At 42.3% G+C, this 21,289-nt stretch overlaps 5 protein-coding genes across 5 annotated transcripts; 2 read left to right on the forward strand and 3 right to left on the reverse strand.

The window, feature by feature from the left end:
* Nucleotides 1-3,159: 3,159 nt before the first annotated feature.
* Nucleotides 3,160-4,294, forward strand: J4E88_004423 (uncharacterized protein; the record flags this gene model as incomplete). The annotated part of the gene is made up of 3 exons (XM_049398068.1): nucleotides 3,160-3,497; nucleotides 3,621-4,088; nucleotides 4,138-4,294. 3 exons carry the CDS (start codon nucleotides 3,160-3,162, stop codon nucleotides 4,292-4,294), a joined length of 963 nt encoding a protein of 320 aa, XP_049256513.1.
* Nucleotides 4,295-4,595: 301 nt separating this feature from the next.
* On the reverse strand, nucleotides 4,596-5,380 carry RPL20A (60S ribosomal protein L20A; the record flags this gene model as incomplete). Its single annotated transcript, XM_049398069.1, has 4 exons — nucleotides 4,596-4,754; nucleotides 4,808-4,984; nucleotides 5,035-5,219; nucleotides 5,323-5,380. The coding sequence occupies 4 exons, from the start codon at nucleotides 5,378-5,380 to the stop codon at nucleotides 4,596-4,598; spliced, it is 579 nt and encodes a 192-aa protein (XP_049256514.1).
* A 569-nt stretch (nucleotides 5,381-5,949) lies between these two features.
* On the forward strand, nucleotides 5,950-7,556 carry J4E88_004425 (uncharacterized protein; the record flags this gene model as incomplete). Its single annotated transcript, XM_049398070.1, has 4 exons — nucleotides 5,950-6,615; nucleotides 6,671-6,882; nucleotides 6,931-7,363; nucleotides 7,473-7,556. 4 exons carry the CDS (start codon nucleotides 5,950-5,952, stop codon nucleotides 7,554-7,556), a joined length of 1,395 nt encoding a protein of 464 aa, XP_049256515.1.
* A 1,998-nt stretch (nucleotides 7,557-9,554) lies between these two features.
* On the reverse strand, nucleotides 9,555-10,421 carry J4E88_004426 (uncharacterized protein; the record flags this gene model as incomplete). The annotated part of the gene is made up of 2 exons (XM_049398071.1): nucleotides 9,555-10,182; nucleotides 10,240-10,421. The coding sequence occupies 2 exons, from the start codon at nucleotides 10,419-10,421 to the stop codon at nucleotides 9,555-9,557; spliced, it is 810 nt and encodes a 269-aa protein (XP_049256516.1).
* A 1,545-nt stretch (nucleotides 10,422-11,966) lies between these two features.
* On the reverse strand, nucleotides 11,967-13,489 carry J4E88_004427 (uncharacterized protein; the record flags this gene model as incomplete). Its single annotated transcript, XM_049398072.1, has 2 exons — nucleotides 11,967-13,215; nucleotides 13,293-13,489. 2 exons carry the CDS (start codon nucleotides 13,487-13,489, stop codon nucleotides 11,967-11,969), a joined length of 1,446 nt encoding a protein of 481 aa, XP_049256517.1.
* Between the last annotated feature and the right edge of the window lie 7,800 nt (nucleotides 13,490-21,289).

Genomic DNA, 21,289 nt, shown 5'->3' on the forward strand with positions numbered 1-21,289 from the left:
AAGCTATAAGAAAGCTTATAAAGTTATAGAAGACTTTTATAATTTCTATAAGCGTTTTAGCTTAGAGAGTATATTAATAGATTTTACTACTATAATTATCTTTAAGTACTATAATTTAGAGCTCTTTATTATAACTAGTAAGAAAGTTAAAAAGATTTTATAAAATTTTCTAATAAGATCTTAAAGCTTTTTTACGTAGTTATCTAGAGATACGCTATCTTATATAAGTAATAGCGTAATACTTATACTTACTTTAGCTTATTCTTTTAATATATATATTATATATATTCTTAATAAGAGCTTAGAGCGCTTTTAGATCTAGGTAGTCTACTTTTATATGCTAAAGCTTCTCTAAATTAAACTAAGAAAAGCTTCTCTAAAATTATTATAAGCGCTAGTTATTAGTTACACTTATTATAGTTAAGTAAAACTTTAAAAAATTATATTTAATAAACGTAAGCTTATACTTCTTCTTAAGCTTTACTAGTATAAAGTTATTAGTAAGCATTTCTATATAAAGTATTAAGTCTAACTCTAAGTACTATAGTCTAGCTTTATTAAGAGCTACTTCTAAAATAATATTAATATAGAAACTCTCTATAAGCGCTACGCTTATTAGAATAAAATTCTTTATATATAGTTCTTTTTTTCTAGTTAAAGCGTTTCTAATTCTTTATATACTATATCTAAGTACTTAGAAAAAAAAGCTTTTTACTTCTATAGTATAGAATTTATATACTCTTATAAAGGTTTTTAGCTTAAGTAAAGATATATTATTAATAAGATATACTACTACTTTATTATCTAAGATAGTACTTATAAAAAGTAAGTAGACGTTAAAATTTATAGTAGAGTATATACTACTAATACTTAGCTAACTTATAATAAGAGTAAAGTTAATAAATATTACTTAAATTAACTTTAGATAGATAAAGTTTAGGCTTTTAATCTATACTTACTATAGAGTAGTCTATCTCTTTTTATTAAGAGCTTTCTATAGGCTATTATACTTTAAGTCTCTAAGCTTAGTAGTAATCTTAGCTTTAGCTTTATTAGAAAGCTTTAGAAGTTTACTTATAAGCGCTATTTCTAAACGCTTATATATAGTAGTAAACTACTTATAGTACTATTTATAAGAGTAATTCTTTTTAAGCTTTTAGAATAAGTTATTATTATTAGAAGCTTATTATAGTACTTTTATAATAGTAAATATACTACCTCTACTAGTAGAGTAAGTAGTATACTCTTAGATTAGCGTAGTAAAAATCTTTAACACTTATTTAAAAGTAATCTAAGTTTTACTAATAGTAAGAGCTTTAATAAGGTTTTACTATATAAAGTACTTTTATTTTAAAGTAAGCTTAATACTAATTACTTTTAAATAGTTCTAGATAGTAAGTATATTATTAACTTTAGTAAGTTTATACGCTTTAGCTTAAGCTAAAATATAGAAGTATTTTTATTACTAGCGCTTAGCGTTAATATATTTTTATTATACTTTTTAGAAGTATACTCTATACTATAAGTATATAAGATTCTTAGTATAGTTCTTCTTTAGAAAAAGTATAAACTTAAGATATTTAATAAGTACTTATAATATAGCCTTTTTCTTTATAGAAATAAAGAGTATAGTAAAAGCTAAAAGCTTTAGACTAATAGTCTAATTAATCTAGTTCTAAAGATATCTAATATAAGTACTCTTTAACTACTATTTTATTACTTATACTTTATACTTTATAATAAATAAGTTATACTTATTAGCGTAGAGCTTATTAACTAAAGTATTCTATATAATTACTACTAGCTCTAGAGTAGTTAAAACGCTTATCTAGATAAAAGTAGCTATTTTAGTATTAGAGTTAATATTAGTCTAAATTTCTTTACTTAAAGTATAAAATTTAAACTAGGTAAACTACTTAGACTAATACGCTAAGTTAGTAAGTATAAAAGCTTTTATAAAAATTATTATAAAGTTACTTATTATAAGTAATAAAGTAGTACTTCTATAAAAGTGTAAAGATTAGTAATAGAATTAGTATAGCTATACTTTATTAAACGCCTTATATTTTAAGTATATAAATATAGAACTATATTATTTTCTTAAAGTACTAAGCTTATAACTATTATGTCTAGAAGTATAAAAATAAATAAAAAATAAATTATTATATTATAAGCTTACTTAGAAAGCTCTCTTAAGTAGTAAAGCTTCTAAAAGCTTATCTTAATCTATACTAGTATAATTACGTGCTATACTTTTAAGAAGTATCTAGAGGTATATTCTATAATATTTTTTTATAGTAATTTTTAGTTACTTAAGTTTTATTACTTTAAAAAATTAAGTTTTACTACTTAAGTATTTAATTTTTATAATTTTTAGCTTAAAGCTTCTTTTTAGTATAATTTATTTTTAAAAGTAGTAGTTTAAAAAAAGTAATTTTTTTAGTATATTTAGTATTATAAAAAGTATAGTAAACTAAGTATTCTTTTATATACTAATCTAAAAAGTAAAAAAATAAAGCTAAGTAGCTTATTTAGTAAGTTTTTTTAAATAATTAAATAAATTAAATAAGTTTTTTTACTTATTTATAGCTAAGTAAAGAAAGTTTACTAAATTTTTTTTTAAAGTAATAGAGCTAAATTTAATATATTTTACTTACTTATATAATAAGCTTAAGTAAGTAGCTATTTAAAACTATATATAGCTAGTATTAAGAAGTATTATTACTATAAGTTTTTTATCTTTAGTTAGTTACTTTTTATACTTTAAAGTACTAGGCTTATTTATAATTATATTAATAAAAAAAGAAAAGCTTTATAATTTATATAAAATGTAAAAAATAAAGGCTTTTTAAATTAAATAGAAATTTATCTAAAGTAGCACTAAATATAAGCTTAGCAGCTCTACTGTATATTACTTTTGCTTATTACCGCTGTAATAGGTGAGATGAGCTTACCCGAACCCAAACCTTCGACGTCGAGCACCGCCAACGCGTACCTCGGTTCCGCGTCTCCCCGCATCATCAACGCGACAAGCACGTCCACGCCTCCGGACAACATGGGATACGTACGTACCACGCGCATGTAACTAGCATTTAATTCCCCCAAACATCGACTGTCATCCACCCACCCATCCAAATCAAACCAAAACTCCAGCCAAAAATGTCCCCCAAAGAAACCCCCCGCCACAAACCAGACATCGTCCTCCCCACTTCCTACAACGACCTGAAATTCACCCAAATCCGCACTCAGCACCATGACAAAGAGCCTTCTGTCATCATCCTCACATTATACAGGCCCGGAAACCACAATGCCTTCACCGACACGATGCGCGCGGAGATTGAAGAAGCATACGGCATGTTCGATGCAGACGAGCGGGTGAAATGCATCGTGGTAACAGGAGATGGGCGGATCTTCTGTGCGGGCGCGGATCTAGATGAGGGGTTTGGGGAGGGGGTTAATGGGGCGGACGCGGAGAGGGTGCAGGATCATCGGGATGGGTATGTTGGGTGTTTTTATTGCTGTGTTGACGATGTTTCCAATCGCTGTTCCGTGATCAAAGAGAACGAGGCTGGGTTGGTCAAATTGATAAAGAACAGTATGCTAACACAAGAAATATTCAGAGGCGGACGCGTAGCCCTAGCCATCCATCATTGCCGCAAGCCTTCAATCGCCGCGCTGCAAGGTTCCGCAGTTGGAATTGGCATCACGATGACTCTCCCCATGAACATCCGCATAGCGTTTGCGTCGGCGAAGATAGGCTTTGTTTTCTCGCGCCGTGGACTCATCATGGAAGCGTGTTCTTCCTTCTTCCTACCCCGGTTGATCGGCCATAGTCGCGCTATGCAGGCTGTGACGACAGGCAGCACGTATCTTGCTAGTCACAAGGTCTGGGATGGCTTGTTTGCGGAGGTGTGCGACAAGGCGGAAGACGTGTTGCCGAGGGCGCTCGAGGTTGCAGAAGACGTGGTGAAGAACACGAGTGGCGTGAGTACGTATCTGATGAAGGAGCTGATGTACAGGGATGCGGGGAGTCCTGAGGGTCAGCATTTGTTGGATAGCAGGGTCATCTACGAGTTGTTTGGATCGCCGTAAGTCCTCCTTGCTACTGATCGGTAGGCATAAGCTAACTAGCCATAGCGATAACACGGAGGGTGTGAAATCCTTTATGGAGAAGAGGCCAGCGAAGTTCACGGGAACCATGGACACGACAAATGTGACTGGGTACCCATGGTGGATGCCAATAGACACACTGGGAAGGCCAAAGGTGGCGCCAACAGGGAGGGCGAAGATCTAATCGCATGTTAGAAAATGGGTTAAAATGCAACATGTACTGCTCAAGTGTATTGGCATGACTTCATTGTCTATCGTCCAACTCATCCCTCGGTATCGCCTTTGTTCGACGTCCCTGCAAGTATCGCCTTCACGCGCGTGCCTAGCTAGCACCCCAAACTGCATCACGCGCACCGACGGCCGAATGGAGGTATCAGGGATTTTCATTCGTTCCTAATGTACTTCTTTTCGTGAAGCATGCATAACCGAGGGAAACCCATAACATCCCTTCCCATCCAGACCGCACTCCGTAATGAGAAACACGCTTAGAAGAAAGTGGATGGTCGGGTAGAGGAGAAGACCTTCTTTCCAACCTTCTTGTTGATGCGGTGGGGCAGCGGGAACTTGAGGTTCTTGGTGAGGAGCTGCTTGATGTATGGGCGGCGGAGGTCGTCGGCCTTCTCGACCTCAACAACCTTGAGAATCTAGATTGAGTGTGAGTGATTTGACGCAGACGGCTGAGTCGATTTGATCATACCTGAACGGACCTGAAGCGCGATCGGTGACGGGCGGCCATATCCTGGTACAGAGCATCGACGGCGGCGACACGGGACATCTCGCGGTACTCCTTGTACATGTTGTGGGTACCGGAGCGCGAGTCGTACTTGAGCCAGATACCGAAGTTCTTGACCTTCTGGGGCTTCTTCTCGTGGATCTGAACCGGGTCAGTTTGTTGTAGCGCCGTCTTCTGCTGCCTCGACATACCTGGTTTACGGAGACGATCTCACCGTTGGCCTTCTTGATCTTGCGGAGCTTGCCAAGGAAGTACCAGAACCGCGACTTGGCGACAACCTCGTTGGTCGCAAAGATGCGCATGCGGTAGATCTTGGGCGAGGGGTTGGTCTCGCTGGGCAGATGGCGCCCGATGATCTGGTATTCCTGGAAGCGTGCTGAAGCATCGTCAGTACTGCTTCAATAACAATATTTTGTCCTAGTCCAGCAATTGCAGCAGTCGTGGTTGGGGAAGGCGGTCGGGTTAGGGCAATCGAGTACGGTCGTATTCGAATTTGTCGCATGCGGACGATCTCACGGGCTTCGCTGCCGTTGTCATAAGTTTTCGGCGCCGTTGGCCTGTCCGCTGTGCATGCACACCACCAAAGCTCCTTCCCACTCAACCCCAGCTCGGTGTCGTTTTATCGCGATGGTGAGAGACGGTCATGGTCGCGCTGGCCTCGTTCGAAAATTCCATCGGCTGCAATTGCTGGACGGGACGATGTTGCGGACGAAGAAAATTGCTTACCCATCTGCGACTGGTTAGCGGGCGGTATGGGCACGAGCTGGCGACGTAGACTGACCTTGATTGTGCTGTGAGGTTAGTACCTTGAGTTGAGAAGTTCAGTCAGGTCGTCTCCATCGTGGATTGACAAGCGAATTCGACACCACCTTGTGCGCGCTAGCCGAGTTGAGCAGGGGCCCACAACAACTTGGCGGCAGGCGCTATGGACGTCGGCGAACAAACAGCCCAAACACCCGACCACCTCGAGGACCACTAGAACACCCACCAGTTGGTTCTCAGCAAACAATCCGCACCATGTCAAAGGGCTGAGAGTACCAACTGAAGTCGCGCAAACCTTCAGATTCACGCGACAACCGACATCCCGTAACCCGACCGAATCCCTCATGGCCGCCATGCAAGCTGCACTCGTGCCTTTCCATCAGGCACTGGCCAGTGGCCTTGCGCAACCCGTCGCAGACTTCTTCAGTCCAGTCGCACCCGCGCATGACCCTGGCCGGCTATACGACTTCTACCGCGCATCCAGTGACGAGAAGATTGAAGGCGATGTTATTTATGCGCTCGAACAGCGAATGAACCCCAAAAAGGCCAAGGCTTCTCCCTGGGTTGATATCATTGCTACTTATTGGCGCGCTGTCAAAGAGATCATCAAGACCGACGAAGCAGCAAATCAGGGCAAGCTGAATGAGCGTCAATACCTGGCAGTATACGATACGTGGAAGGACCTGACGAGCATCTTCATCAAGCACATATCTGGTGGACTGCTACCAGCATGGGCCATATTCACCCTGTACTTCACTGCAAATCATCTTAGGAAGATAGCAATCAAAGCAGACGAGCAATTGGCCAAGTCGAAACCAGCAGCTCTCAACACCGGCTACTCAGACGATATCGTGAGCACAGCACCTCAAAATCAGAAGCTTGAAGAAGCTGCGCGAGTATTCAACAGGATCTTTGCCCTTTGTCTGGGTGACAGGAACCCCGACATGTCACAATCGCGAAAGTGGGGTGTATATTGCATAGCCAACCTTCAGTTCAAGACGTATTTCAAAGTAAGCCCGATCGCAGTCTGCGTGGTGTAACGACAGCTAACGCGCATGTACCTAGTTGAAAGCAATTAGCTTATCCAAGAACGTTGTACGATCGATCGAAGCACAGTCCGACCTACCTACATTTGAGCTGTACCCGCGGGCGCATCGAGTCACATACAAATACTATCTTGGAGTGCTGGCGTTCCTGCAGGAAGACTACGCCAAGGCAGAAAGCAGCTTGCAGCAGGCATGGGAATCTTGCTGGTCAAAGTCGCAACAAAACAAATCGTGAGTTAGGTCAATCTAACGGATAACTCCTCGGAACTAACAGTTCAGGCTCATACTCACATACCTCATTCCCTGCCGCCTGATCACTCAACACAAGGTTCCCACCGCCAGCCTACTCGCCGAAGCCCCTCGTCTAGAACGCATTTTCGGCCCCCTCGTATCCTGCATAAAACGAGGCGATCTTACGGGCTTCGACAAGGCACTGGCAGAAGGCGAACCAGAGTTTGTCAGACGGCGCATCTTCCTTACTCTGGAGCGGAGCCGCGACATCGCTTTGCGCAACCTTCTCCGAAAGGTTTACCTCGCTGGTGGCTTTGACGATCTCAAAGAAGGACAGACGGAGAAGGACCGGATACGGAAGTCGCGAGTACCGCTAGCAAACTTTGCCGCCGCGCTCAGGATGGGTATTGCAGGCGAAGGCAGCGGCCAAGCAGTGGAGGACGACGAGGTCGAGTGCCTATTGGCAAACCAGATTTACAAGGTGCGTACGCTATGCCCCAGCGTTGGGCTTCTATAGGTCTTACCCGGCTCTGAGGCAGCCTCGTCACGGATGTCACACCAAGAACCCACTCGGCTAACCCAGATTGCAGGGTCTGATGAAAGGCTACATCTCGCGCGAACACGGCATGGTAGTCATGAACAAGAAGGGCGCATTTCCGGGCACAGGGGTCTGATGCCTAAAAACGTCGGCCTGCTCCCGACTACCATACAGATCAACTCCTTGCTCTATCACAATCACGAACCACGACACGTCACTGTCCAAGCTGGGAGCAGATGCGCGATCGCATGTGTAAGCAGCCTCGATGCGCATGGAACGACGATGTGCGATGCACCACACCATCGCGCCAAGTGGGGATTGACGACGAAGGAAGGCAAGTTGAAATCGCCAATATCTCAATAAATGCTACCGATCTGCCTCAAACTTTGTATCCCTGGTATTTCCTTTATCTAACCCCTCCCTTGCATGGTTCGTGAGACAAGCCGGCTCTTCGACGCGGCCAGTGACTGGTGCAGGACCCCAAGCCGCGTCCCGCACAGACGCGCTGTCGCCCTCTCAGCTGATATCGCGTTGCAGGCCCCGGCCCACACCCAACCCGCCGCCCTGTCCATCTTTACCCCACTTGCACTACCAGCCCAACGCGACGCGACGCGATACATTGCTTCCGCCTCGCTTCGACGTGCAGATGGTGTCCTTGTCGCATCTTGCATGAACAGCCAAGTATGCCGGCTGAATAACTGTGACTGTACCAGCAAGTACCAGTGCCACGCCTAGTCCGCGCATGTGGAGCGTTTGAGAAGATGAGTCAACGGGAATCGATCGGCGGCGTTCCCTCGTCTCCATGCCGAGTCCTGCTTATCCACTTGGCTTTGTCTTCGGGCATCGTTAAGACGCTGCTTTCGTTCTCCATCCCGCTTTGTATGGTTCATCCCGGACTGGCGTCAAGTATAGCGTTCGCCGACGCACCTCAGCTCACGGCTGACCCTTTCTGTCTTTCCTTCTTTCCTCCTGCTTCCGCTCGCAGCCCACTTGCCTTAGTCGCTATGTACCCTGCTGCTTTGCCCCGGAGCTGTCCTACCTAGAGCGATTCGATAATAGACTTCACTCCGCGTATCAGGTTGTGCGCAAACTTGGTAGCGACATTGCCCCCCGTTTTACTGTTGTTCTTATGGTTCGGGTGATACTTGCGATACTGCTTTGGAACTTTCTTTCCTCCGACGCGTTTTGCGCCGATGGCTTGGGCGGAGTGTCGAGGTGGTTTTTCGGGGAACATGGCTTTGTGGTAATCGTGTTGCGTGGTGTGTAAAGTTGTGACAAAACTGGCAAGTACTGCGGATATGGTAATCACGGTGTCTATCGTATCATCAATTCCACATGCGCTTGGTCATCGTTCCAAATATATACTTGGAGGTTGTGAAGTGCGTGCTGCGTAGATGCCGTGTTGCCGGCCAATGATATCAGCCAAGCCAGTGTGGAGACGGAGGATCAAGGCTGAGCAGCATGGTCGCTATGAGCAGTTGGAGGCCTAAATGAATTACTGCGACATGCGCCATCACGTCGGGTTAGATACGATAATCGAAGAATGCAAGCGTAAGTATTCGTGATATTGTATGCTATCATTAATCGCTTGAAACATAGTACGAAGGATGCGACCAAGTCCTGTTACAATTTGATGCTGCCGTCCTGCAGATAATACTGCAACAATTGTAGGGAAGGAACTGGCTTCCCTAAAGGAGAATCAAAAACGCGACGAAGGACATAAGTAAAGCGCAACCATTCTGGTAACTTGGATAGCCAGGAAGTGTTTTCTGTCTTGAGATGCAGAGAGGAAAGTTGAACCAATGCGAAAAGGCCTGCGCATCTAGGCAATTTTGAGGCCGATGGAGAAGACGGGAAAGATAAGGAAAACCAAGCCAGGTAAAGAGATAAGTATAGTACAACAGTGGCGTGAATGAGTGCCAGAAAGGTATATCCAGACCGTAACGCCGTGCAGCAACAAACCCAGACTGAAGCAGAACCCAGTAAAGAAAAGGCATAGCCGCGAGGCTGAAACGCAAGGTGTATATACAAGAAGGTCAAGAAATAGCAGATGAAAGGAGTCATTAGTTGGGGGCGATGAAGAGGGCAAGCTACTCAAGGGAAGCTCGAAAGGATCAAATGCGATGGCAGCAACTTAGTGCGGCGACTTCGCTGAAAGGTCGTCCATGTGGTTGACCATGGCAACGAACAAGTCGAAGAAGAGCTTGCCACCGTTCTCCATCTCGTTCTGCATTGTGCCGCTGCGCTTAAATGTGTGTCGGGCGCGGATGATGAGCGCGAGGTAGTGTGCGCGAAGCTTGGAGTCGTTGTCAGGAGTGTTGGCATATGCGTAACGGGCGGAGGTTAAGATAGTCGAGCATTGGATGCCAGATTGGAGGCCTTGCTTCTTGAGCGCAAGTTTCTTCAGTTCCTGGAGTCCGTACTTGTCGGCTTGACAGTAGATGACGGTGTCTTTCAGTATCGGTCCAACCGAAGACTGAACGATGGCTTCGTGGGCGTTGTTGGCGTTTCCACCATCTTCAAGGTTCCAGCTGTTTCGCTTCTTGTCATACTCCATACGTGGGTAGTAGTCGCCCTTGTAGAGGTACTCGAGGATCGATGAGAAGACTTCGGGCTCTTCGTCGGGTAGGTCGATGCGCTTGTTGGTAGACTGGAAGAACTGACCGCTACAGAGAGTCTGGAACCAGGGAGAATGCGATAGAACGTCTTCGTGCGCTGCAAATAGTCGCTGCTCGCGGCCGACGGAGATAGTGATGATGGCACTGACGGAAGTTGTCAGTAAAGTTTCTTCGGCTTTCATCGTAAAAGAACAGACTCACCTTCCCAGTGTTGGAGAAGTTTGGTTCGATTGTGGTGATGATGCCTGGGCATGCTGTGCTAGTCGTTCTACTCTCCTCGGTGAGTCTCTGAAGGAGGGGTTCTTCTTGTGTGATTTGGACTTGGATGCGCGATGTTTCGAGAAGCTGCCCTCTTGATGGCGCGTGCGGTTTGATGAGAACATGATGATGCGATGTTGGAATGCTGTGTTTACGATGGATGGTTTCGGTGCGAAGAGGTATCGCTGATACTTATAGGTGCAGTGAGTAGGCAGCAAGCGTACGAGTACAAGTAGGCAAAGCAGACGACTCCGAAAGATCCTTAGGCAGAAACGTCGTAGGGCAAATAGGACGATAGCATGCAAGTACTAGGCGACTGCAGCCGTGTATATATACCTGACTCCTCACAGGAGGCCACTTTCCGGCCCTCGGCCAGGGTGAGGGTGAATTGCGACGCGATTGGACGCGTAAATGGACCTAACGCGTAAACGCGATATCACATGTTCCACTTTGCCTCTTCCAGAGCTAAGAGTCAGGACGGCTGAGCCCCCGGTCCTGGACCAAGCAACACTTGTGCAAGGTTGTGAAACAAGGGCGGAACAAAGAAGGCTGATGGCGCTAGTTGTGCGCCGGTGGCATGGCGTGTTCCTCTACCGCAAACAACTGAGCCCGCTCAGGACATGTTAGCAGGACCTGAGGACCGACACTTCTAATGTCTCAAACCGTGCTTTTTGCTTGAGGCATGCGACGAGCATTCGCACGGCACGATGAAGTGATGAGATGACTGGTCGCGTTCTTTGCGCAGGGCTCTGTAAAGGGTTGAAGCTTTGGCCAGGCACCCAAGAAACTTTGCGAAAAGCAATCGACGCCGCCGCGGTGCAACAGCCAGCGTCGGCTCATCGCTTGCATCCGCGAATCAACAAATTGCGGCCGTCCACCGGAGGCCCCATGTAGAGGCCGTTTGGCGTTCCCCTGAGGGGCAAATGTCGTGTTGAAGGACCGATGGTGGGAGAGAGGCGTAGCGCGAGGCTGCGATCCGGTTCCGCGCAATGACAGGATTCGCGGCTGGCAAAGGCGATGTCAGCGACCATGACACGGTCCCTGATGCCGTGAAATTATGCGTCGCTGATCAATGAACCTCGGACGCGATGGGTCGCGTCGGTGGAGCTGGCCAGGCACGCACAAAGAAAAGCGCCCCTCGACGCGTCCTCGCGTCTTCACGTTACCTCCATGGCTGCCAATTAAGCCCGCATCCGGCATGGCGCCCAACGCTATCAGGGGACCCAACGGCTGCGCAGTTTCACTACGTCCGCAAGCATCATAAATGACGGCAGCAGCAGCAGCACCCAGCCGCTGTCGCATTAGCCGTTGTTCCTTTGGATACAACGTCAGTTTTGTGGGGGGCTATCGTCAAAGGCGCACTCTATTTATTCTGGGAATTCCAATCAAACATGTAAGCGGCATCGCAGCGTGGTAAACCGCGACGGTGGAATTCCACGACAGCTTACAGTCAATCGCGTCTGGATAGGTCGACTACGGATACCAAAAGCCGTTCAAAAGCAGCTTTGATCATTAGCAAGATTCACGGTTCTGCGACACAAGTTCTGCTTTGAGCCCACCCAGGTATCGGCCCGTGTTAGGCAGTAGATACTACACGATTGTCGACTACATTCACCAGTAGGGTATGCCAACAGTTGTCTACTATCCGGGTGAAGGGATCTCGACAGTAGTTAACAGTACGCCGCTTGGCAGCCGAGACAGTCAACTTTTGCGTCGTCAAAAGCGAACTGCCTTAAAACAGGCGACAACTTCCAGCGTGCAAAGAGCAGTGGATTCTCCACCAAGATCCGGCGCAGCATCTCCCCTCTCTTCTCTGCACCTGGCCATTCGCCCTGCCACACGCGTACATAAGGCACCATAATTTCCAAGGCCTGCCTAACCCATCTCCCTGCTCTTTCCTCACCAATCCTCCCCTTTTGTACCATCCGCCTCTCCAGCTCCCCCAAGAAATGCTCTCTCTCTTGCATGTTCTCTACCAACGCAGCCTGCATGACCGCAAGTAGGATATGTGACCGGATTGAACAGTCCAACTCATCCACCTTGATTGCTCCAGCTCCTAGTCCGGCTGTCTCCTCCATCGCAACAGCGGCTAGGAACTCGACCTCCTCCTCACTCCCAATCTCTTCCTGCCACCCCCTCTGCAACGCTTGATCTGCAGTCCCTCCATCCGGTATCCCACACCAGAAAAACACTGGCTTGCTAGGTTCTGGTTCGACAACCTTACCCGAAGAAACCTGTGCGAGGTACTGTGCTTCCAAACTGTGTATATCATACAATCCCGACGCGACATTGAGCCCAAAGTGATGGGGCCCCCATGCTTCGCGGTTGTCCTTGCGAGGCGATGGGTCAGATGTAGGGCTCGAAGATGAAGGGATCTTCTCCTCTCCCTCCAGCTGGGTGTTGGTGTTCGTGGACAACGCTTCTTGTTTCGATTCTGCGATGGGAGGTTTGTAGTACTCGTCTAGCCAGAAGCGCGCATGTGGTTCTGAAAAGGGGGGTGTGCTGGGGTAGGCCGCGTGTAGGCGTGTCAAGGCTGTGTCAAGCGTGCGGAGGGCTATTTCAGTAATCGTGTCAAATGGAAGGAACGGTTGCCTGTGGCAAGTCCGCCCCACAGTATAAGCCCAGCGGGGGAGCTTTAGGACGTGTTTGGATACCGGATTGTCACGCGGCAGACACAGTGGGGAGGACGAGTCCGGAAGATCCTGGAGGTCGGGCATGCGGTAGAAGCGTGCTGTGGTGGGTTGGGTAAGGAATGCGGTGGAGTAGTAGGAGCGCCAGGCTGTGGGACTCAAGAGGTCATGGTGCGCAGTGTAGAAGGCGTCGAAGTCTGAGAAGGTGAGAGGGTCGTCTCCATTTAGTTGGTCGGTCCAGCGGTAGTAGGCTGCTGCGATCTGGGCGAGATAAAATATATCCAAGGTACTGTTTTATCTTAGTCACACACGTGCAGGTGCTGGGTACATCGGTATGAGGGATTCTCATATGAGGATGTAGCTTACCGATTGAAGCGGAGCTCGTCCTCACCAAAAGACCAGCCATGCGCGTGCAGCTTCTCCACAACATCATATACGCCCTGGCTGTCCCACAGCCCCTCATCGATATAAATGTATGCGATTCGCAAGACATCATCGTGACATGTTACTGGCACGATTCCGCCTTCCACATTAGCCAGGAATGCCTTGGCTTTATCGTCCATTGTAGTGTCTGTCGTACGCAGAATGCAATTGCTGGGGTTGATGTTTTGACATTTGCCTCTAGGGTTGGAAAAGTAACAGCGCAGTTTCACTACGTCCGCAACATCATAAATTACGGCAGCAGCACCCAGCATGCTTTGGACGCATCATTTTGTGACGCATCGATGTGCGGCAGAGCTTTCCGCTCTCACAACGCCGTTCTTCGTCGTTTCTACCCCTCTTCATCACGCTTGACAGCCGAAACATGTCCCACATGTCGCACCGTCCAAGCTGTGTGAGCTGCCCTCATCTGCAGATCGGAATGATCGCCAACAGTCATTGCATCGTCAGTCGTCTCCTCAAGCCACGAAAGTATGCTCTCTATTGGGTTCCATTTGCGTCGTTCGCTCTGTTGGAATTTGAATATTCAGGTGGCTGGTTCCCAGCCACCTTAGTAGCTAGCATATAGGGGCGGCTTCGCCGCCCACTTTTAGTATTTAATTAATCTTTATCTTATCCTATTTTAATAGGTTATAAGCCTAGGTTTTGCGCAGCAAAATAAAGATACCTATTTTTCTCTTTCTCTCTTTTTAAACTCTCTTACTAGGCACGTAAGCGTTCTCTTTAATAGAGCCTACAACCTTCTATAACATAGTAATTTAGATACTTCTTCTAGGCGTAGAGCCCTTAAGAACTAGAGAGAACTAAAGCTTATTCTAAACAAGCTCTTATCTAATATTAATTAAAGAGTATTTCTAAAAGAGACAGAGAGGCCTTTTAAATAGCAGGTTTAGGCTAAGTTATAGAGATAAAGTCTTCTACTTCCTAGAACTAATCTTTAGCTATTAATCTATAGCTTTTAGCGTTTCTTATATAAGCTTATTATGCTTAAAAAAGTAGAGGTAAAGATAACTAGAATCTACACAGCTACTGCAGCAGCCTCTATTTACTAAGTATTACCTTTTATATTATACGCTCTAGTTAGAACCTAAACTAGAAAAGCTTTAAGAAGTTATTTATAAGCAGTAATTCTACCTCTCTAACAATCTTAGAATATTCTTAGTTATTAAAGATAAGGCTACCTACTATAAATTTTTAGATTCTGCCTTACAGAATACTCTACGCTAAAGACGTCTATTACGTAAAACACGCTTCTAGAACTCTTACTCTAGCTAACTATACTTTGCTAAAGCTACTACGTAGTACCTAGAGAACTACGCGCGCCTAATAACTATAGTTTACTAAAGCTACTACTTAGTTACTAGAAAATTGCAGTCTCTATATAGTATACAGAAATATTGTTTAGCTTAAATTTTGCAGCGCAGAGTTTAGATAGCAGTAACTATCTTAGAGGTACTATTTTTGTATAGAAAATAGTATAGATATACTTATAGTTATATAAACTATAAAGAAGATCTTAAAATTCTAATAAATTTTAAAGTAGAACTAGAAATAGACTAGCTTAAATTATTAGCGGCTATTAGAGCTAACAACGTAGGCACTAAATAAGCAAATTCAGCAGCAACTAGCCTAAAGCTAGCAGCTATTAGCAACGCTATAGAGAGAGAAAAAGCCGCCTAAATTACTAGGTCTTATAGGTAGTAGAGCCGCTAGAGGCAAGCTAAGAAGAACTACTAAATTTAGGCTATAGCAATAGAGCTATAAATAACAAACAGCTAAGCCTCTAACACTAATAAATAGCTAAGACACTAATAGCGCTTTTAAAAGCGCTAAATTATTCTATCTCTTTAGTAGCCTACTAGACTAGCTCTAGCTTCTCTAGAACAAGACATAGTTCTAGATTATAGAGAAAGACCTAGTCTTAGATTAAGAATAGCAGCAGCATCTATTATCGCTAAAAAGAAAAGGCGCCTAGCAGTAGCAGAGAGAGAGAGCGTAAAGCTAGATAGGTAGCTAAGCAAAATTTTTTAAGTAAATATAGCTAGTAGATATCTTTAGTAGCTAGCTTAACTAGCAGGCTAATAAGCGCAGCGCTTTGTTTTAAATATAGCCTATACTTTCTAGCTCTCTTATTTTAAGTTCTACTACTAAAGAGAGAGACAATACATACTAGCTACTACTACTAATACTACTAGTATAAGTAAGACCTTATAAGTAATATAAACCTATTATTACTATAATATTTACTTTAACCTTACCTACTACAGCCTTTAACGCGCTAAAGATACCTTAATATACGCTATTTTTAATACCTTATAGCTAATATTAAATTAACTTCTTTTAATACTAACAACTTCTTATACGCTCTCTTAAGCCTTAAAACTAATTTAAGCTACTCTAGCTCTCTTACTACTAAAAGTTAGCTTAGTTAAGCTAGCTCTTACAACCTTTTTAGCCTTAAAGCTATTACTTCTTTAATCTATACACCTAGCTCTTTAATTCTTAAAGGCAAACAAGCCTACTACAACTCTCTTAACTCTAAGATCTCTACATACTAATAGCAAGTAGAGAACAAGATTAAATATTAGATAAGAGAAGCTATTATTTGCTAGGCAAAGACTAAACACACAGCACTATTAGATTTAGAATTACTCTCTCTACTGCAAAAACAACACTATAGAAATAACAAGCCTTACTAAGGTTTAGTAGATTAAGCTACTAGAAGAACCTAACAATTAGCTATAATAGAAGCGCTAAATAACTAAGTTCTTAGACTTTTCTAGCTTTACTAGATACCTTATAAGTTAGCCTAATACTATTAAGCTATAAGAAGTTAAAGGCAAGAGCGCAAAGAAGAAGGCTACTTACTACAAGACTTAGAAGCAAAACTAGAATAAAGCTATCTAGACAATTCTTTCTCGCTATAGTACTAACGCTAAGATAGTTCTAGAAGAGAGGGAAGAGAAATAGATAGTAATAAGAGTAGCAGCAGCTTTTAAACTTCTTAGAGTATACTTTTAACCTATAGGTAGCGCTGTATTCTAAAATCTATACTAGAAATACAAGAGTATTACTCTTAATACCTATAAGAAAACTATCTTAGACTTTACTAAGCGCTTACGTAAAGCAAAATCTAAACTTAAAGCTCTTAATATAAGCGTTAAGATTACTAAGCTCTTCTTTATAGACTACTTTCTTAGTAGTCTTAACAACAACTACGCTACTTTTCTTATAACCTTCTACTAAACCTATAGCTTAATTACTAAGTAAAAGGCTAACAATTTAGTTAAAATAGCTACTATTTTATTTAAAGAAGTAGTCTAAGTAGTAGAGCAATTTAAATAGAGGCTAAAAAGCTACCTATAACCTAAGAATTTTACTCTAATAGCCTAAATTCTAAGCTAATACAAGAGAAAAGGCTTATACTTCTTCTATAAACACTAAGAGTATAAGGTAAATAACTACTATAAGAAGTTCTCTTACCTACGTAAAATCTAAAAGCGTAGTAACGTAGGCAAAGCCTAGTTAGCTAAGAAGGTAAAGACTTAGACTACCTAAGCGCTAATAGTAGGTAGCCTAGCTTACTAGCAGCTGCTCTCTAATTTTAAAAAAAGTAGTTTTAGCTTTATAGCAAGCTAAAAGCCTTACGCCTTACTAAATAATTAGGCTCTAGATACTAGTTATAGTAGGCACATTTTCTCTAAACGCTCTACTTTTCTACCTAAAAGCCTTTAGCTATACACTAGACTACTAATAGTAGGCTTTAGAGAAGCTAGCTAACAATCTATAATAGTTAGTATAATTTAACTTATTATCTGCGTTAATAAAGAGCTAAAGAGGCTACGCCTCTCTAATACTCTTTACTCCTCTACTACTAGCTACAACTTAGTCTTAGTTTTCTAGTTATAGAAGCATAGCGCTATTATAAATTTTACACTAAATAGTATTAGTATATTAACGCTAAAGAGCCTTATAGCGTACTATAACTAAGTGCATAGACTGTATTTCTTCTACCTTTAGGCACAGCCTATAGCGATAGCTACCTATTTACTAAGTTAAGATTAACTAGAGCTATAGCACAGAAGGCTAGCTTATCTTAGGTAAGATAGTTTAGAAAAGGTTTAGAAGATAGTTACTAGAATAAGACTATTTCTACTAGCCTGTGTCTGTAATACCTATATAAAAGCAAAATTTACCTAAACACTATATAACAGGCTCTTAAAGCGCAGTAAGTACCTGCTAGACTTTATTTATATAGATGCTATTAGCCTATTACTATCTAGGCGCTATAGTAAGCGTTATTAGCTTACTATTATAGATAATACTACTAGATTTACTATAGCAACGCTAATAGTTACCTATAGTAAGGCCTTAATAGCTATTAAGCGCTACTTAAAGCGCTAGAAGACCTTTAAGAAGCACTACCGCTAAATTCGCCTTAATAAGGCTAGCAAATTTACTAGTAATAAAATGCTAGCCTTTTTATAAGATAAGAGAATTATAGCTAAATTTATAGTAACTAATTAGCACTAGTCTAATAGCATAGCTAAGGTTATAAATTAAATTCTAGAAGAACGCCTTTATGCTATACTAATTAATAGCAGCCTAAATATAAAATTCTAGCCTAACCTAATTAGATTAGTAGCGTACTTAAGAACACTAACTCTCTATATTTACCTAAATATAACGCTCTACTAGGCCTAGTTTAGCATAGTCTCTAATATTACCTACCTTTGCTTTCTAGGTAGCTAGTGCCTAAGCTACAGAACTAGCCTAAGAAACAAGATTAGTAAGAATAAAGGCGTTCTATGCTGCTTACTTAGCTATAAAGAGGCCTTAGTGTACTATATTCTTAGAGAAGATAGAGTAGTAACAACTATATATAACCTAGTCTACCTAGAAAATAGACTATGCGCTGCAAACTTCTAGGCTAGCTAGAAGAGAAAAAGAGAGAATACCTCTTAGTAATTATAGAAGTAATTTTAGGCACCTTAAAGAGGAGAGCATAATAGCAAAGATCTATTCTTTAAACTACCTAAAATTAACACTAATTTACAAAAGAAACTTACTACACTATCTAGTAGCCTAGCTTTAGAAGCTAGAGAAGTTTCTACTATACTACCTATTAGCCTAGCTTTAGAAGCTAGAGAAGTTACTATACTACCTAGTAACCTACAGAATCTTAAATTTACAACGCCTAAAAAGCTCTAGAATTTAGCATAGTTAACACTACTATTAACACCTCTAGCTAGTAATAGTAGTAAACTAGATTACATTATCTCTACTAACACTCTAGAACGTTACTCTAAACTACAGCTTCTAGAGCTAGCTAAAACTTGCTTAGGCTAATAATATAGTATTGCTCTTATAGCTATTAAGAATAGTAAGCTCTAAACCTATAAGAAAGCCTGCTAGAGCCTACACTAGCTCTTCTAGTTAGCAGCTATTAATAATAAAATTACATTACTAGAAGCTAATAAGACTTAGAATATAGTACCTAAAGTAACCTAGCATGCCTTAGGCAGCAAGTAGGTATTTAAGATTAAGAAAGGCCTCTAAGGCAAAGTCTTGCGCTATAAGACCTACTAAGTAGTAAGAAGCTTTAAGTAGTAAAAAGGCATTAACTACTACAAAATATTTACATTAGTAGTAAAGCCTATAAGCTATAAGGTACTATTCGCTATTACTACTACTATAAACCTAGAGATTTACTAAATAAACGTTAAGACAGCCTTTCTCTATAAAGATATTAACACTAAGATATTTATTAAACCTCTCTATAAGCTTAAAAGTAGTAAAGAGAAGCTCTATTACCTACGTAAAGCTCTATATAGACTAAAACAGAGCCTAAGAATCTAGTATAACACTCTTACTAATTTTATAAAAGAGCAAGGCTTCTTTTCTACTACCTTAGACCTAGAAATCTTCGCTAAAGGCCTTCTGTTTATAGCTATCTACGTTAATAACCTTCTTATTACTAGAGTAAGCTTAGATAAAATCTTAGTACTTAAGACTACTCTTTTAGCTAGATTTAAAATAAGCAACCTAGGTAAATGCTACTTCTACCTAGGCATAGAGATTATCTATAACTACTCTAACAGAACTCTTAGACTATTATAGGCTAGCTATTTAGCTAAGATTTTAGATAACTTTAGTATAGCTAAGTACAGCTCTAACAGCACCTCTATAGAAGGCTACCTTAGGCCTAGACTAGAAGGCTTTTAGACTCTAAAGCCTAATATTAAACGCTACTAGAAGGCTATAGAATCTCTTATATACCTAATACTAGGTACAAGACCTAACATTACCTTTACTATAAGCTGTCTTAGCTACTATATAGCTAACTTAGTAGAGAATTATTACGCTACTATAAAGCACCTTTAGCAGTACCTTAAAAGTACTAACAAGCTAGTTCTAGTCTATAAGAGTAAATTATAGGCTCTCTAAGGCTACACAGACGCTAATTAGAGGAGTAATCTAGAAAAGTAGCGCTCTACCTCTAGCTATACATTTAATTTAGAAAGCGTAGCTATTAGCTAGAGCTTAAAACGCTAGTACACTATCGCCCTCTTATTATACAAAGCTAAGTACATAGGTTAGACCTAAGCTACTAAGAAAGCTATCTAGCTAAGAGAACTACTAGCTAAATTTTAAATTATAAAGCTAAATTTACTAGCAACCTCTATTAAGGCAGACAACTAAAGCGCAATTGCGCTAGCTAGTAACTCTAACAACTACGCTAGATCTAAGTACATTAATATTTAATAGCACTATACTAGAGAAGTTTAAGAGGCTAGTACAATTGCGCTAGAGTATATTTTAATAGCTAATTAGGTAGCTAATAGGCTTACAAAGCTTTTATAGCAAGTCGCCTTTAAGCGCTTTAGAGCAGCTCTTAGGCTAGAGAAATAGAGAAGTTCTAGCTAAACTTAGAGTAATAGATAGTACTCTTCTCTCTTTTTTCTATAAAGTTTAGAGAGTTTAATAAGGCTGCCTAGCCTTAATAGTAGCACAGAATTGTTAAATTCTAAGAGGGAGTATTAGAATTTAAATATTTAGGTGGCTAGTTCCTAGCTACCTTAGTGGCTGGCATATAGGGGCGGCTTCGCCGCCCACTTTTAGTATTCAATCAATCTTCATCTCATCCCATTTCAATACGCTCCGCCGCTCCGCCGCTCTGCTTAGGTTTGCTAGCAGCCCGATCCAACAGCGCACGCCACACTTGTTCAACAGTATCTGAATCTAGCAAGGACAGGCCTCGGCATATGCCGTGTTCCGTCCGGTTGTAAGCATACGCCCCATCTACCATCTACTTCGATGTGCTTTTCGTTCGAAGGCGACGCACCGCCAGGGATCCTGATCCTTCAATCAATCGAATTGGACGCCAAGGACGTCGCCGAAGCTCTCCCAAGCTGATCTACTTAAGCATCACCAGTTTTCACGAGAAGATAAATGGCCGGCTTCTTACGCATGGCGCGAAGTTGATGGAAGCCTCCGTCGGCATGCATTTTCAGCAAGCGCCATGCGCCTCCATACACGCGAACACTACCGGAGAGTCTGCCGCGCTGTGCATTATATGAGGTATCGCGCATCTCCTTGCGAATGCCTCGATGCAGAATTACGTGGCGCAGCTGACGAATACCACCACCTCAGGTGTACTGAGTAGTAATCAATGTTGATGTCCTACAGTTTCATCGAAACATGTACAAGCTTGGCAAACACACCTTGCGCCCGGCAGAATCCTACCGAACACCAGGGGTATCATAGCCGGTATTACATACGCCATATTGTCCGGTTGGGACTATCTGGCTTGCAAGGGATGAATAACGGCAACGACGATCTTCCTGTTGCCAATGGCACATACTTGTACGCTGACCACGAACATCAAGAGCTTCGGGCGCTTGGTCTGAACCTGTTTGTAG

This window comes from Alternaria novae-zelandiae, assembly GCF_023758075.1.
Source record: "Alternaria novae-zelandiae strain BMP 2774 chromosome Unknown scaffold_7, whole genome shotgun sequence".
Classification (NCBI taxonomy): domain Eukaryota; kingdom Fungi; phylum Ascomycota; class Dothideomycetes; order Pleosporales; family Pleosporaceae; genus Alternaria; species Alternaria novae-zelandiae.